A 12,790-nucleotide genomic window follows, 5' to 3' on the forward strand; every position below is an offset into this window, starting at 1 on the left:
AAAGTTATCTACTGGTTAAAACACCGCCTGGGAAGAGAACAATCTCAGACACTCCTCATTAAGATCTTCTATTCTTTAACACAGCAGTCATACCTTAATAACTCAGGTTGAACGTTACAGAAAATCTATAAACATTTGCAGCAAATGAATTCTGTCTCCTGTAATGTGGACACATATTCCACTGGCCTTAGGGCACAACTTACCCCCTTTAAAAAAAGAACCCCCTATTGGTTCCAAATAATGAAATAAAAATGCACTGTGTTTGATTGTGTGAAGCTTTCTGAAACCTTAAATCTTGTAGTGCCATTTAAATGGTTCCCACTGCACCAGTAACTTAGACTATTAAGAGTTTGAAAGTGCAAAGCCTTTACAAAGATCCTGCATTTTATTTTGTTATACTTTCAAAACAGGACTCAATACAAAGTCAGTGTAAAAAAAAATCGATACTCAATTTAAAACAAAAACAATAATTTCAGAAAGTCTGACATTCTCCTATGCAAAGAATGGGAGAGAGAGAAAGCGGGAGAGAGGAAATAAATTTCTTAATTTAAACCTTACTTCACCATGCTGGAAACGCACATGTCAGCAGTGAAAGTGAATGAACCGAACTTAACCCCTTCCGGACTGGTAACGTAAGACAGGGTTTGGAAGCACGGTATTTTAGAATACTGAACAGTGTCATTAGTAACTACATGTATATACATTTCTGGCATTTCCAATTGCAGCTAACGACACATTCTATAGCCTGGGACACTATAATCTTTATGAAGCCAAAGTCTCATACACAATTACCACGTTCTACTCCATCAACCAAAAGATATTTCCTGAGAAAGACATCATCATCAGGGATTTCCAGTTTGAAGGGACCTAACGGCAAAAACTAAGAACAAAAGCCCCGTGGTTAGGTGGTATAGGAGTTCCTCATACATGAACCGCATACTTAAAAAAAAAACAGCACATCTTGGCTCCATGCCATGCCCACTGGTTTCCCCTTTCTGAGCTGAAGACTGCTGATTCAAGAACGCTGTTTACTTTTTCAGGTACAGGTGTGTTACAGATATGCAGAGCCAGTTTTAATTTGAAAAACAGTATACAAGATACTGTCCCACTTCCAGAATGCATGAAACAGTAAGGGCACACACGCACACAAAGAGCATTTTGAGGGTGTCATCTTTACTAAAGCAAGGTAACTGATTACCTTAAACATCTGGCAAAAGCAGGAGGGTGAATACTTTCCACAAGTTTGTTGTGGATATGGGAGGGCAAACGGAGGCTGTGAAAGCAGCTCCTGCAGCAGGGCTCCAGCAGGACGGCCTTCTCTGCCCACTACAACTGGGGTCAATGACCCCCAGCACCAGGGGCAAGCCTGCTGGCACCAGGGTGTTTAAGAAACAGATGCTGTGTGGATCATTTTGGACAAAAAGGTTGGCTCCTGACTTTCTTCAAACCCTACAACTTGTCCATTTTCTTTCTCCCTGCTTTATCAACTACTGAAAGTAATTTCAATGTCGGGGGCTAAACAAGTTCCTCCACTGGAAGTAAGTGGGAGAGGGTCTGAGTTGCACAAGACGATGGTCAGAAAATACAGGGAGTGGACACGACTGGTTGCCACGTGGCAGGCACTGTTCGGTGTCTCTTGGCGGGGCAGCTTGGGATAAAGCTTCGTGAGAATTTGTCTCCCCAGGAAATCAGACAGCACTGAGCTGTACCTGCCAATCCCGATGTCACAGTGTGTTAGTCTTTTCACCCTGGTTGGTGCAGAGCAGGGGAGAAGGTTTGGGGGGGCTGGAGCTCCTGCCTCAGCTCAGAACGGACATTCCTCCTGGTTTGCTTGGACTGGGTCTCCCTGGCGGGTGCTCCCCATCTTCCCTTATGGAAACAACCCATGGGACCCACCTGGGCTGTGCAAAGCGCCCAGGGTGCAAATAAAGAGTCAGATTCCAAACAGCTCTGAAAGACAGTTTCCTGGTCAGAGCTGCCAGGCAGGTTAGGGGTGTGTGTGTTGGGGAGGCTGGGATGGAGTGGGGGTGAACTGGATTGTCACAAGGTGAGGAAAGGGCCAGTTGTTTCAAGCCTAAGGGGAGTGAAGTAAGAAGCAGGGCAGGGGCGTTTTCTCTTTGGAGGAAATAATCAAATCAAATCACTTTTTTTGGCTGTAAACTGTGGTACACATTTTTTGTTGTGGTTGTGATATTCCTCTGAAGAACCTAAGGCAACAAAGAACAAAGATGAAGGCAGGCACGGCCTGAACTGCCTGTGGCGCTGGAAGGGTGACTGAACATTTACACACACAAATACACGTGCAGGCATGTAGTGTTTGGCTTTCTGACACAATAAAGATGAGTCCCCTAGACGTCTACGAGCGGGTCAAACAGAAGCAATGCGAGGATGTGGTCATGGAGGAAAGACAGGGACCAGTTGTAAGGCAAGTTTCCCAAGAATGCACCAGCTCCAATTTGGTTTACAGCTGTCAAGGAAACTCCAGGGAACGGCTTCTTGAGAAGGTCCATCTACAAGACTCAGACGTCATAAGTCATTATTTTCAGGGCAGACGTCCCCTGCTTCCTTCCAAATAAAGTGCAGATGGTCAAAGGATACTGGTCTTTCATCTGCCAGTTTCAGTCAGCAATGAAGAAATTAAAAAAAAAAAAGACACCCCTCTGTTATACATATATATATCTCTTTAGATTCTTTTATAAATCTATAAAAGCCACAATATAGAACTTTCAAACCGATGTCTCAGACTGTAAGCGAAGGACAAATTTGTGTGATTTGGGGTCTATGAACTCTTCCGAAAGTACAATGAATGGAATCGTCTTCACATTGACAACGAGGCTGAAGTCCAAGCATTTAAGGACAAAAACGACTCCGTCCCTTAACCCGTTAGTCACCGCCTCATCACTAACAAGTCTCCACTGCATAGACAGCCAGCGGTCCTTGTCGTACTGCAGGGTGGGGCCTGCGTTGAGGTAACGTTCCAGGAAGGCCTGAAAGCAGAGAAGAAAGGCAATTAGGGGAAAAAACACCAGTTCCAAGGGAAGTCCTGCCTCATTCTTTCCAGGGGGACATCCACACTCATGCCCATGAAAAATGTTTTCCAAATAAACCCAGGCTTGACACCAGAGCCCAGCTCGTCACACTGACTTCCCATCAGGCCTCCACAATGGGAGTTATTACTGGGGAGGGAAGACTTCTTGGATGTCCTTATTCCCGTCTGTCATTTTCCAAGCTGAGGACAGGAGGTGGTGTTATCCACAGACGTGAAGGAAGGTAGACAGCTGGCACGGATGTCTGCCTGGGTGCCATGTCTGATCGACCAGCCTTCTCCTCCCAAGGGTATGAGCCCCACTGTACACATCACCACTTCTACGTGTTTGCAGATCCACCTCCTTTTATTAACTTGAAACTTTCTTGGAGCAAGGACAAGGGCAAGTGCCTGGCACAGAGGAGCAGTGAGTAAATAGTAACTTATGAAATAAATGAAAGTACTGGTAGACACAGAAGTGCACACTCGACCACACTGCTTGTGTGACTTTGGACAAAATGTGCAATCTCTCTCTGTGCCTTGGTTTCCTCAGCATTAAGTAGAGATAATAACAGTACCTGGTTCATAGGGCTGCTGTGAGCGTTAAGTGGGAGAACTGTTATAAAGCAGTATGTCAATGCCTGGCACATAGCACATGCACAGTCAGTGTGCACTTAGCTGGGCCTACAACACACACGCACGTCCAAGGGATGGCAGAAAGCAACGTTCATCTTCCTTCTCACGAATTCTTTGCTCCAGTTGCGCTTAGCTCTTGGAGTTTTCTCTGACTTCTCTGAGCTTTCACTTCTGCTGTTCTTCCTATCAAACGTCATTGTTGAACAAACTCCTACCGACTCTTTAAATCTTCACTCAAACCACCTCCCTGAGCCTCCACTAAGCTGCTGTAATTACCGGGCAGAACTCCAGTGTGATGTTTAGCTTTCTGAATAATTACTGCTGATTTGCTTGGCTGCCCCCAATACTAGACTTTATTCTTTTTGAGAGTAATAACTATGCAGTTTTTTTGTTTGTTTTGTTTTGAATTTTGAAAGTTCCTGCTACAGGAGGGGCAAAACAAAAATAGTATCTGTGTTAAAGAATAAAAACACTGATTCAGGTTTGAAAAGATGAAGGAAGAATAAACCAGTAAGACAGAAAAACATTGAGATCTATCTATCAGTGTGGTCCTAGATACAGGTTAAGGGCCATTTGCAAGTGGAATCTCCTTTCAGCCTCATCTCACTATGACTCCCAGGTGTACTAGTTCTGATCTGTGGGGCGTATATGGTGAGGTAGCAAGTAGAGCAGTGTTTTTTCGTTTTTTTTTCTCCCTATTATTCATCTTTATTCCATATATTTTACTGATCTGTTGACAAGGTAGATAAAAGGAGCATCAGACACAAGGTTTTCACGATCACACAGTCACATTGCTAAAGCTATATCATTATGCAATCATCTTCAAGAAACATGGCTACTGGAACACAGCTCTACATTTTCAGGCAGTTCCCTCCAGCCTCTCCATTACATCTTGAATAACAAGGTGATATCTATTTAATGCATAAGAATAACTTCCAGGATAACCTCTCGACTCTGTTTGGAATCTCTCGGCCATTGACACTTTATTTTGTCTCACTTCACTCTTTCTCCTTTTGGTCAAGAAGGTTTTCTCAATCCCTTGATGCTGAGTCTCAGCTCATTCTAGGGTTTTTCTCAATCCCTTGATGCTGAGTCTCAGCTCATTCTAGGATTTCTGTCCCACGTTGCCAGGAAGGTCCACACCCCTGGGAGTCATGTCCCACACAGAGAGGGGGAGGGTGGTGAATTTGCTTGTTGTGTTGGCTGGAGAGAGAGGCCACATCTGAGCAACAAAAGAGGCTCTCTTGGGGGTGACTCTTAGGCCTATATTTTAAGTAGACTTGACCTATCCTTTGTGGTGTTAAGTTTCATATGAACAAACCCCAAGACTGGGGGCTCAGCCTATAGCTTTGGTTGTCCACACTGCTTGTGAGAATATCAAGAATTCAACTTGGGGAAGTTGCATTTCTCCCCATTCTCCCCATTCCCCGAAGGGGACTTTGCAAATACTTTTTTATTCACTGTTCAAATCACTCTGGGATTCATCGGGGCATCACAGAGCAGTGTTTTTAATACAGGACACACTTCTGATATATAAATCTTATGAATCAATAAGAAAAAGAACTCAATGCAGAGATGAAATTAAAAAGATAATTTACAGAAAGATAAATATTGATGGTAAATAGACACATGGAAAGATGTTCTCCCACATTAATAATTGAAGAAGAAATAGAAATTAAAATTTTAAAAACCTCTATTTTTCTCCTGTCAGATGAGTAATGATTAAAAAAAAAAAAGTTACACCCCAATGCCGCCAGCGTGTGGGACAATAAAGTCTCGCGCCCCAGGGGCAGAAGAATAGAAAGGTGACAATTTGGCAGGGTCTTTACCTTTGACCCAATAACTCCTCTGCTACGAATTTATCCTTCAGAAATACTTGCACAAACGCTGAAAGTTTTACTATAAATGATATTCACCATGATAGTTTTTTAGACTAGTGGTCGGCAAATTTTTCTCTAAACAGCCAGACAGTAACTATTTTAGCTTTGGGTGCCATATGCTCTCTGTGACACCTACCCACTCCGCCTTTGGAACACAAAGGCAGTTGCAGACAATACGATAAATAAATGGCTGTGTTACAACAAAAGCAGATTGAAAAAGCAGACGCCTCAGTGGCTGACCCTTGGTTTGGACTAGTAAGAAGTCTTAATCCAAAGGTCTACTGACAGATAATGCAACAAATCACGTACTCAGTGGAGTAAGATGCAGCTATTAGAGAGAATGGGATTTGTAAGATTGACATAGAAAGACAGCCCACAGATAGTAAGTGAGAAAAGCAAGCTACCAAACAATCTATGGAGGACAATCCCATTTTTTCATTCCATATTTGTTTTTAAAAACAAAAATGCATGCACACAGTCACCGGAAAGAACACACACCAATTCCTTATCAGTGAGAATTCCTTCCCTTTCTACATTTTACTTTTCTTTAATGTTAGGTTTTTATACCATGCATATCTATTATTTTTAACTCAGAAAAGTATAAATTTAAATGCCAAGAGACTTTAAAAGTCTCAAAAAAAAGGAAAATGTTTCAGTTCCACACGTACCATCACTGCACACGCAGATATATTTTCCTTATTTGCAAACATAGTATTTATTCTCTTTTGTATTCTGCTTTTTCCAAGTTAATATTCTAACAACTACTTTCCCACCTTTCAATAGGTGATATACCATCATTTATAGGCCTCTGCCCTAGGGTTATATCCATTTTGGGGTTATTACAGATTATTTTGCAAAAAGAACAGCTTCGTGCATATTTATGTATCTGACTGTGCTGAATACTGGCCTTAGGAGGAGTCCTAAGAATGGGATTCTACGGAGTCAAAGCACACAAATCCCATGTGGTTTCTGACTTGGCATTTCTGTATGGCCATCCTAAGGGTTTGCTAGCGACCGAGAATGCTCGCCTCACTCCACCTGTGAGCGTGGTGCTTCCTTTGACCACGGTCCTTATGCCAAATGCTGAATGTGCACTGCATGCCAAGTCATTCATTCTCTTCCACGTGATTACAAGGCAGGCTGCCAGAGTTGATATAACCCCCACACAACCACCCTAGCAGGCAGATACTATTAAAGAAGAGGAAAGAAATGCAGAGTAACTTGTTTAAAGTTACAAACCCAAGTGGTGGAGCTAAGAGCTGAAACCTCCTCTGCTCCAAGTGAGGTTATTTGCTAAACCCTTACTCTATCTGCCTCTCTGACCACACCCCTTAATGGCTGTTCCTTCTAACAGCCCTAAATGTATGCTAATACCATAACACAGAAGAACATTCAGTAAAACGAATTCCACAACATTCAAAATGCCTCACCAAGGGCTGAGATCATTTCTTCCACGAAGAGTAACAGCCACTTATTGAGTTCTTACCACACGTCAGGTGCTGTTTTAAGAACTTCACCTGAATTGACTCTTTTATTTCTCACAACAATGGAACGAGGTAGGTATCAGCATTATCCTCGTTTTATAGATTAGGAAACCGAGGCACAGAGCCATTAAGCTGTCTTCCCAAGGTGACACAGCTAGGGGGTCCGTTAACCTGTTTCCAGAGTCCACACAGTACCTCTAATCACTGCACATACTGTCCCCAAATGAACTGCATTCCCCTGTCTGCATCTAGGGGTGTCTGGAAGGCGTGCTGAAAAAAACTGTACCAAGATCATGCACAGTAAGCGAGATCACCAGTTCTCACTAACTAGTGAGAAGCCTTTGCATTTCTCCCCTGCAACAGGACGTGCCGAGGTCTGTGGCCGAGGTGGGCAGAGCCCGCGGGGAGCACCCACCTTTGGGGTCATGCTGTTGGTGATGCAGAAGGCCAGGTGCTGCAGGATGCTCTCCATGCTGTGGTAGTGCTGCTGCCGGGTGGTGCGCAGGTACTTCTGCAGGGCCCTGGCCATGGAGGGGAAGATGGCCTGGGCGGCCTCCCTGGGGTCCATCACCTCCCCCGGGGCTTTCTGCTGCTCCTCGGCCTGGAGACGCTGGATGTGGAGGAAAGCCTCTTCCACGGCCACCACCAGCCTGCGAAGGTGACGGGCGACACGGCGGTCAAGACGGTGCCCGTGTCAGGGCTTGACGACAAGGACCGAAGGGGCCTGGAGTGATCCTGACCCCCCCCACCCCAGCCTGTCACCCAGTCACCCAAGGCCTGACTGCGCCCCTCGTGCCCTGAGCTGTCACTGCCGATGGCTGAGAGGGCAGCGAGGGGAGAAGGGACGGGAACGGCAAAAGGAGCACGTGGAATGGGGGCTCCATCCCATTGGGCGTGGTGCAGAAGGAGCCCTGGGACTGCGGACTCTGTTCTCATTTCTACCAGCTCTACAAGGAAGAGGTTAGACGAAAAGAGTTACAGAGTACTTCAAAACTCTGGCAGGTTCCAAGTCTATGGGTGCTAAAAAAGCTCTGCACTCACTGCGAGGTGAATGGTGGTGCAAAAGCAGCTTTATAAGGGAACCAGAGTGCATTCTCCTGGCACTGCCAGTCCCTGGGGGAAAGGAAGGAAGAGGCACAGTGCTTCAGACGCTCAGACCCTGGAAACCAGAGGACGTGGGCTGATAGGAGACGGGTTCTCAAAGAATGGGCTGTGAACCAGCAGCTTCAGCATTAGTTGGGAATTTGTTGGAAATGCAAATTCTCCAGCCCAAGCCCTGACCTACTGAATCTTTGAGGATAAGGCCCTGGAACCTGTGATCTGTGTCTTCTCCAACCTTCTAGGTGACGCTTATACCTGCTGGAAGTTTGAAAAACACTGCAGTAGGGATATCAAAGACTCAAGGAGATCATGCTTGCAAACCAGTACTTCTTTCATGTGGTTAAAAAAAAAAAAACGGTATACAAGAGGGGGCTGATGTCCAGGAAGCAGTGGGCAATATACCTTGCTCTCCGCTTTTTAACCCGACGCTCGTGTTCTGCTTCTTCGTAATACAATTCGTTGTGGCTTGAGTCCCTGCGCCGAGCAGCAGCAGCGATCATTGCCCGGGACTGGCCAGTGGCATTGTTACTGGGGCCTTTGGGGAAAGGACAGTCAAGGGAGAACATATTGAATATACTGGGCTGAGAAACAGGGCAGGAGACCGGTACCACAGCCTTAAGTCACTACCCTCTACCCACCCCCCATGAAGCAAACACAAATCCCAAAAGTAACCTCCCAGGAGAATGCACGGTCCCCAGCTCTTCATTCAAGATGCCCAAGACATGAGAGCAAGAAAATCTTCCTAAACCTCAGTGTGATCAGTGGAAACAGAAAAGGAACTCGGAAGGGGATGAAGAATGCTCTACAGTTAAAATGTTGGCCCAAAATAACAGCCAGTGTGTGTGTTGGAGATATTATTTACCATCTGTTACATAAAGTTTCAGCTTGGCCACAAGGCCAGCTGGGACATCACAGTTCAGCAACAAGACAATGAGAAGGAATGACGGGGTGGGGAGGACGAGGACAGACAGAGAAAAAAGAATGTCAAGACACACAGAGACACCATACACATGGGAACACAGGCTACGGTGGAACACACGGCAGCCACGACTCTTACAGAAGGCACCGACACTGGAGGCCAGGCAAAATGGTCTGTTTGTTAAACCAGACTTTTAACTCCTGGCCAGACTTTTAACACCAATCATCTTAACATCTCAGAAGGACAAGGCAGATTTCATGTTCTCTAAGGTATCACCTACTCAGTGACTTGGCTTTGCTAGTGGGAATTTTATGCTACGTTTTCAGAATACAGGTGGAATTGACCAATATTTCAGGATTCATGAGGGACTAAACACCTCACAAAGCATCCCCGACCCCCTCAACAAACAGATGAAGGTACTGTCTCCAAAAACTGACACTGTCTATAAATCACTTGTCTCAGCTGACAACATGATCCTCTTCTAGGATTTGCAAAGCTCTTGCCTTGACCCGAGGTGCCCAGTAAAGACGTGACACCGTGTTCCGTTTCTTGCACTCAACCATCTGATACCCTGAAACACAGCTCTGTCTTTCCTGGTCTGGCCTTGGATTTCCTGACACCCACTGGCTACAGCTACCAGCCAGGACGGAGCAAAGCCTGTGAATGCCCTGCCAGATGCCTCACCGACTGAGATCTCTAGACTTCACTGATTTGGGTAGCTTTCTGAGTCTTGAGTAATTTATCTGAATTTTGAAAAGCAGCTCTTTCCCAATAGCTATCATTATAAGATGTTCCGGGCAGAAGGCAGGAAACACACACCACCACTGTTTTCAATCAGAAAATCCCCAAATGAATCAACCTCCCAAACAGATAGGCTGTCAGTCAACATTCCTCTTCAGATAGGTTTGCCGACAAAACCCACAATTGCCCTGACATGAGAGTGTACCATAAAGACAAGCGCTGAGAGGAGGCAGAACCAAACGGACCGTGAAGTTTAAGCTGAAGAGTCACTCAAACTGTGCCCTCTACACCTCTCCATCCTCCGGAAAGCACTGGAAGCACATACCATCCACATTGTAGACCTTCAGTCCAGCCATGTGCTTGGCTGCACGGAATTTGGAGGCTGTTAGGAGGTTGGGGTTATAGATGGTGAAGTCTTTGTAGTAATTTTCCAGGACCACCAATGCTGCTCGCTGGATACTGAGACAAAAGAAGGCAACATTAATGCAAAGCTTTTTCACTGAATCAACAGGTCCTAAGGGAACAATCCTCTGAGTCTGGTTAATTAACAAAACAGCAAAGAGTCCTCTGCATAGAAGGCTTCTGGGTCTCTCCGCATCTCTGTCTCCAGGATGAGAATTTAAAGATGAAACCAAGTCCTGATACAAGAGCTTCCTATGCCCTCTCTCAGTCTATATTCTCAGTCATCTATATCACTTCTGGCCAGTAGTTGAGAGAGAAAGAAAGTATGACTGATAACTTACATATGTATAGATGACTCAGAACTCGCCTATTTTTCCTGGTTTATAAAAGAAGAAACCGAGGCTCCCGAACAGGCAAGAAGCTTGCTGAAAGTTGCAGAGCTAACAAGAGAAAGAACAAAGTGCAGATCCAAGTTTCCTAGCTCCTGGTTCAGTGTTTTCTCCTCTATGCCTCATCACCCCTTAGTGTCAGGTATCTTGGATTTGAGGTTTTATACAGCACGGAACAGTTAATTCCTCACTGGGCAAAGTCCACTTCAAAGAAGATAGATTCTGACTGACGTTAATCTTGCTTCCTCTTCGTTCCATCCTGTCTACCCCCAGTCCAGCCAGAGCTCCCCCTTTCCAGCCTCAGCTGAGATCCCTGAAGTTTCAGCTCAGACTGTCCAATTGCTCTTGGTCGCCAAGGCCTCCCGCCCCTTGGAATATTGTCTCTGGCATTCAGCAGAGGTGTGTGAAGAGAACTAATCCTGCCCGAGTATCCTATGATCTCCCCACCCCATTACCTGCTTGGACCCTTGGAGAGCAGTGGAGAAGCTAGAGTATAGGGTATATCCCACAGGGGCAAACAGGGTCATATCTGTAAACTGATACTTCATGCTTATAAAACCGATGCTGCCTCCTCTCATTTGTGGGCACCCACACTCCGGACTCTGGTGGCTCTGGTCTGGATGCAGCTGCTAGTCAATTCTGATGGAGAACAACCAGAGAGGTTCCCCCCCACCCCATGAGTATCACCAGAGGGAAGAGATGATAAAGGAGCTGCTTGCCTGGAGAACTGAGGGGTGAGGAGGTCAGAGAGGAGCCTGGGGTCAAGATGCTCAGAACTGAGAACAGCAAATGGCCCCTACCTCACACCATGTCCTATTCAGAAGGGCATTCCCAGCTCTGTCCTCAGGCCCCCCTGTCCACTGCTCAGACAAGTGCCAGGCTGCCTTCAGGATGGGACAGCTTTGAAGCTGAACCTCGGAGGCCCCCAGCCTGGGGTCAAATGCAGATGGATCCTGCTCACTCTCCTGCAGCCAAGGCCCTCATTTGGCACCACATGGAGGAGAGCTCTGGGTCAGCAGGAAAAGACTTAAAGTAAACTGGGAGGAGAGTGGACATGGAGAGGGCAATGAGGCCAGTTAGGCCTCAGTCTTGGATGCAGGACACTCAGCACTTCAAAGAGTGCCCTGAAATGACAGCGAGGGTTTTTGCATCTATTATCTCATCTGACCTGGTCCATTATTTAAGGCAGGTTATCGTCACTCCCATTTTGCAGATTAGAAAACTGAGGCCCAGTAATCTGCAATCTGCACAACAGCACACATTTAATGAACAGCAGAGCGGAACTCCAATTTGGACTTATGAACCTCCAACCGGCGTTCTCCCCTTTAACATGAGCCTCTGTGTAACAGCATGTGTGTATCGACATCCCAGCTCTCTAAGTTGTTTCCACCACCACTGCACTAAGCACTACAAATCTATTTTTATCTTGTCCTTTGGTGTTTCCTTCTTAGTTCCCTACTGAGTAGATGAGCTTACAAAAACTACATGCAAAGCTGGTTTATAAGAGCCAATATAACGCTGCCTTTGCTTTCTAGATGACCAAGCTGCTTTCCATAGAACATACTGTGGCTCCACGATCTCCTCTTCTCACCAACACAAAGCAGCCCCTAAAGTATTGGCTGGACCCTTTGCCAGTGTGCCTCGTCAGCAACCCTTGGGGCTCTGCCACCAGAGCTTAACACATGTCTAAAAATGCTCTAGAAGTCAGTCAGCTAACCTTCTTGTAGCAAAGTCATGGCAAAGCTTTCTTAGGGATATCCCCAGTAGTGCCTTTATTAGTGAAGAGCATTCTGCTGGTGCTTAATATCAACCTCGGCATGCATGCTTGTGTGCGGTTGGTCACCACTGTCAGGAGAAATCTGGTGGGCCAACCTCACTTAGATTCCTAACTTTTAAATCCATCATCTGAAAGTCCTAGGCATTCAGCTCTCCACTGCTCACTCATATTTATCATACATAAGTAGCTATACCTACCAGGTGAGGACAGCACCAAGGTAAGCTGGAAAGAGCACCCGTGGAACATAAGCTCTGTGACAACATGTGTGAGGGTTGGAGAAGCACAGAGAAGAGCCCTGAAGAGCCAGGGATGGGGACAGAACGAAGGGCGGGGTGCTTCCCTCAGGAGCAGCTTCTCTTTAGGAGGCAACCTTTGAGTTGAGGCTTGTGTGCCTACCTAGGGTTCTGCTGGCTCTCGGTTAGCTCTGAAGGCCTCA

The 12,790-nt window shown here is 45.9% G+C and overlaps 1 protein-coding gene across 2 annotated transcripts in view; it reads right to left on the reverse strand.

Moving 5' to 3' along the window:
- Window positions 1-2,674: 2,674 nt before the first annotated feature.
- Window positions 2,675-12,790, reverse strand: part of VANGL1 (VANGL planar cell polarity protein 1) — a 45,102-nt gene continuing 34,986 nt past the window's right edge. For both annotated transcript variants that reach the window (XM_077119786.1, XM_077119787.1), the window contains 4 exons: window positions 10,112-10,245; window positions 8,529-8,661; window positions 7,441-7,675; window positions 2,675-2,987 (listed from right to left, as the gene is read on the reverse strand). In XM_077119786.1, coding sequence (XP_076975901.1) covers window positions 2,727-2,987; window positions 7,441-7,675; window positions 8,529-8,661; window positions 10,112-10,245 — 763 coding nt within the window. In that variant the 3' untranslated portion in view covers window positions 2,675-2,726. The remainder of the gene's footprint in view (window positions 2,988-7,440; window positions 7,676-8,528; window positions 8,662-10,111; window positions 10,246-12,790) is intronic.

Source organism: Tamandua tetradactyla, chromosome 11 (assembly GCF_023851605.1).
Source record: "Tamandua tetradactyla isolate mTamTet1 chromosome 11, mTamTet1.pri, whole genome shotgun sequence".
NCBI classification, from domain to species: Eukaryota; Metazoa; Chordata; class Mammalia; order Pilosa; family Myrmecophagidae; genus Tamandua; species Tamandua tetradactyla.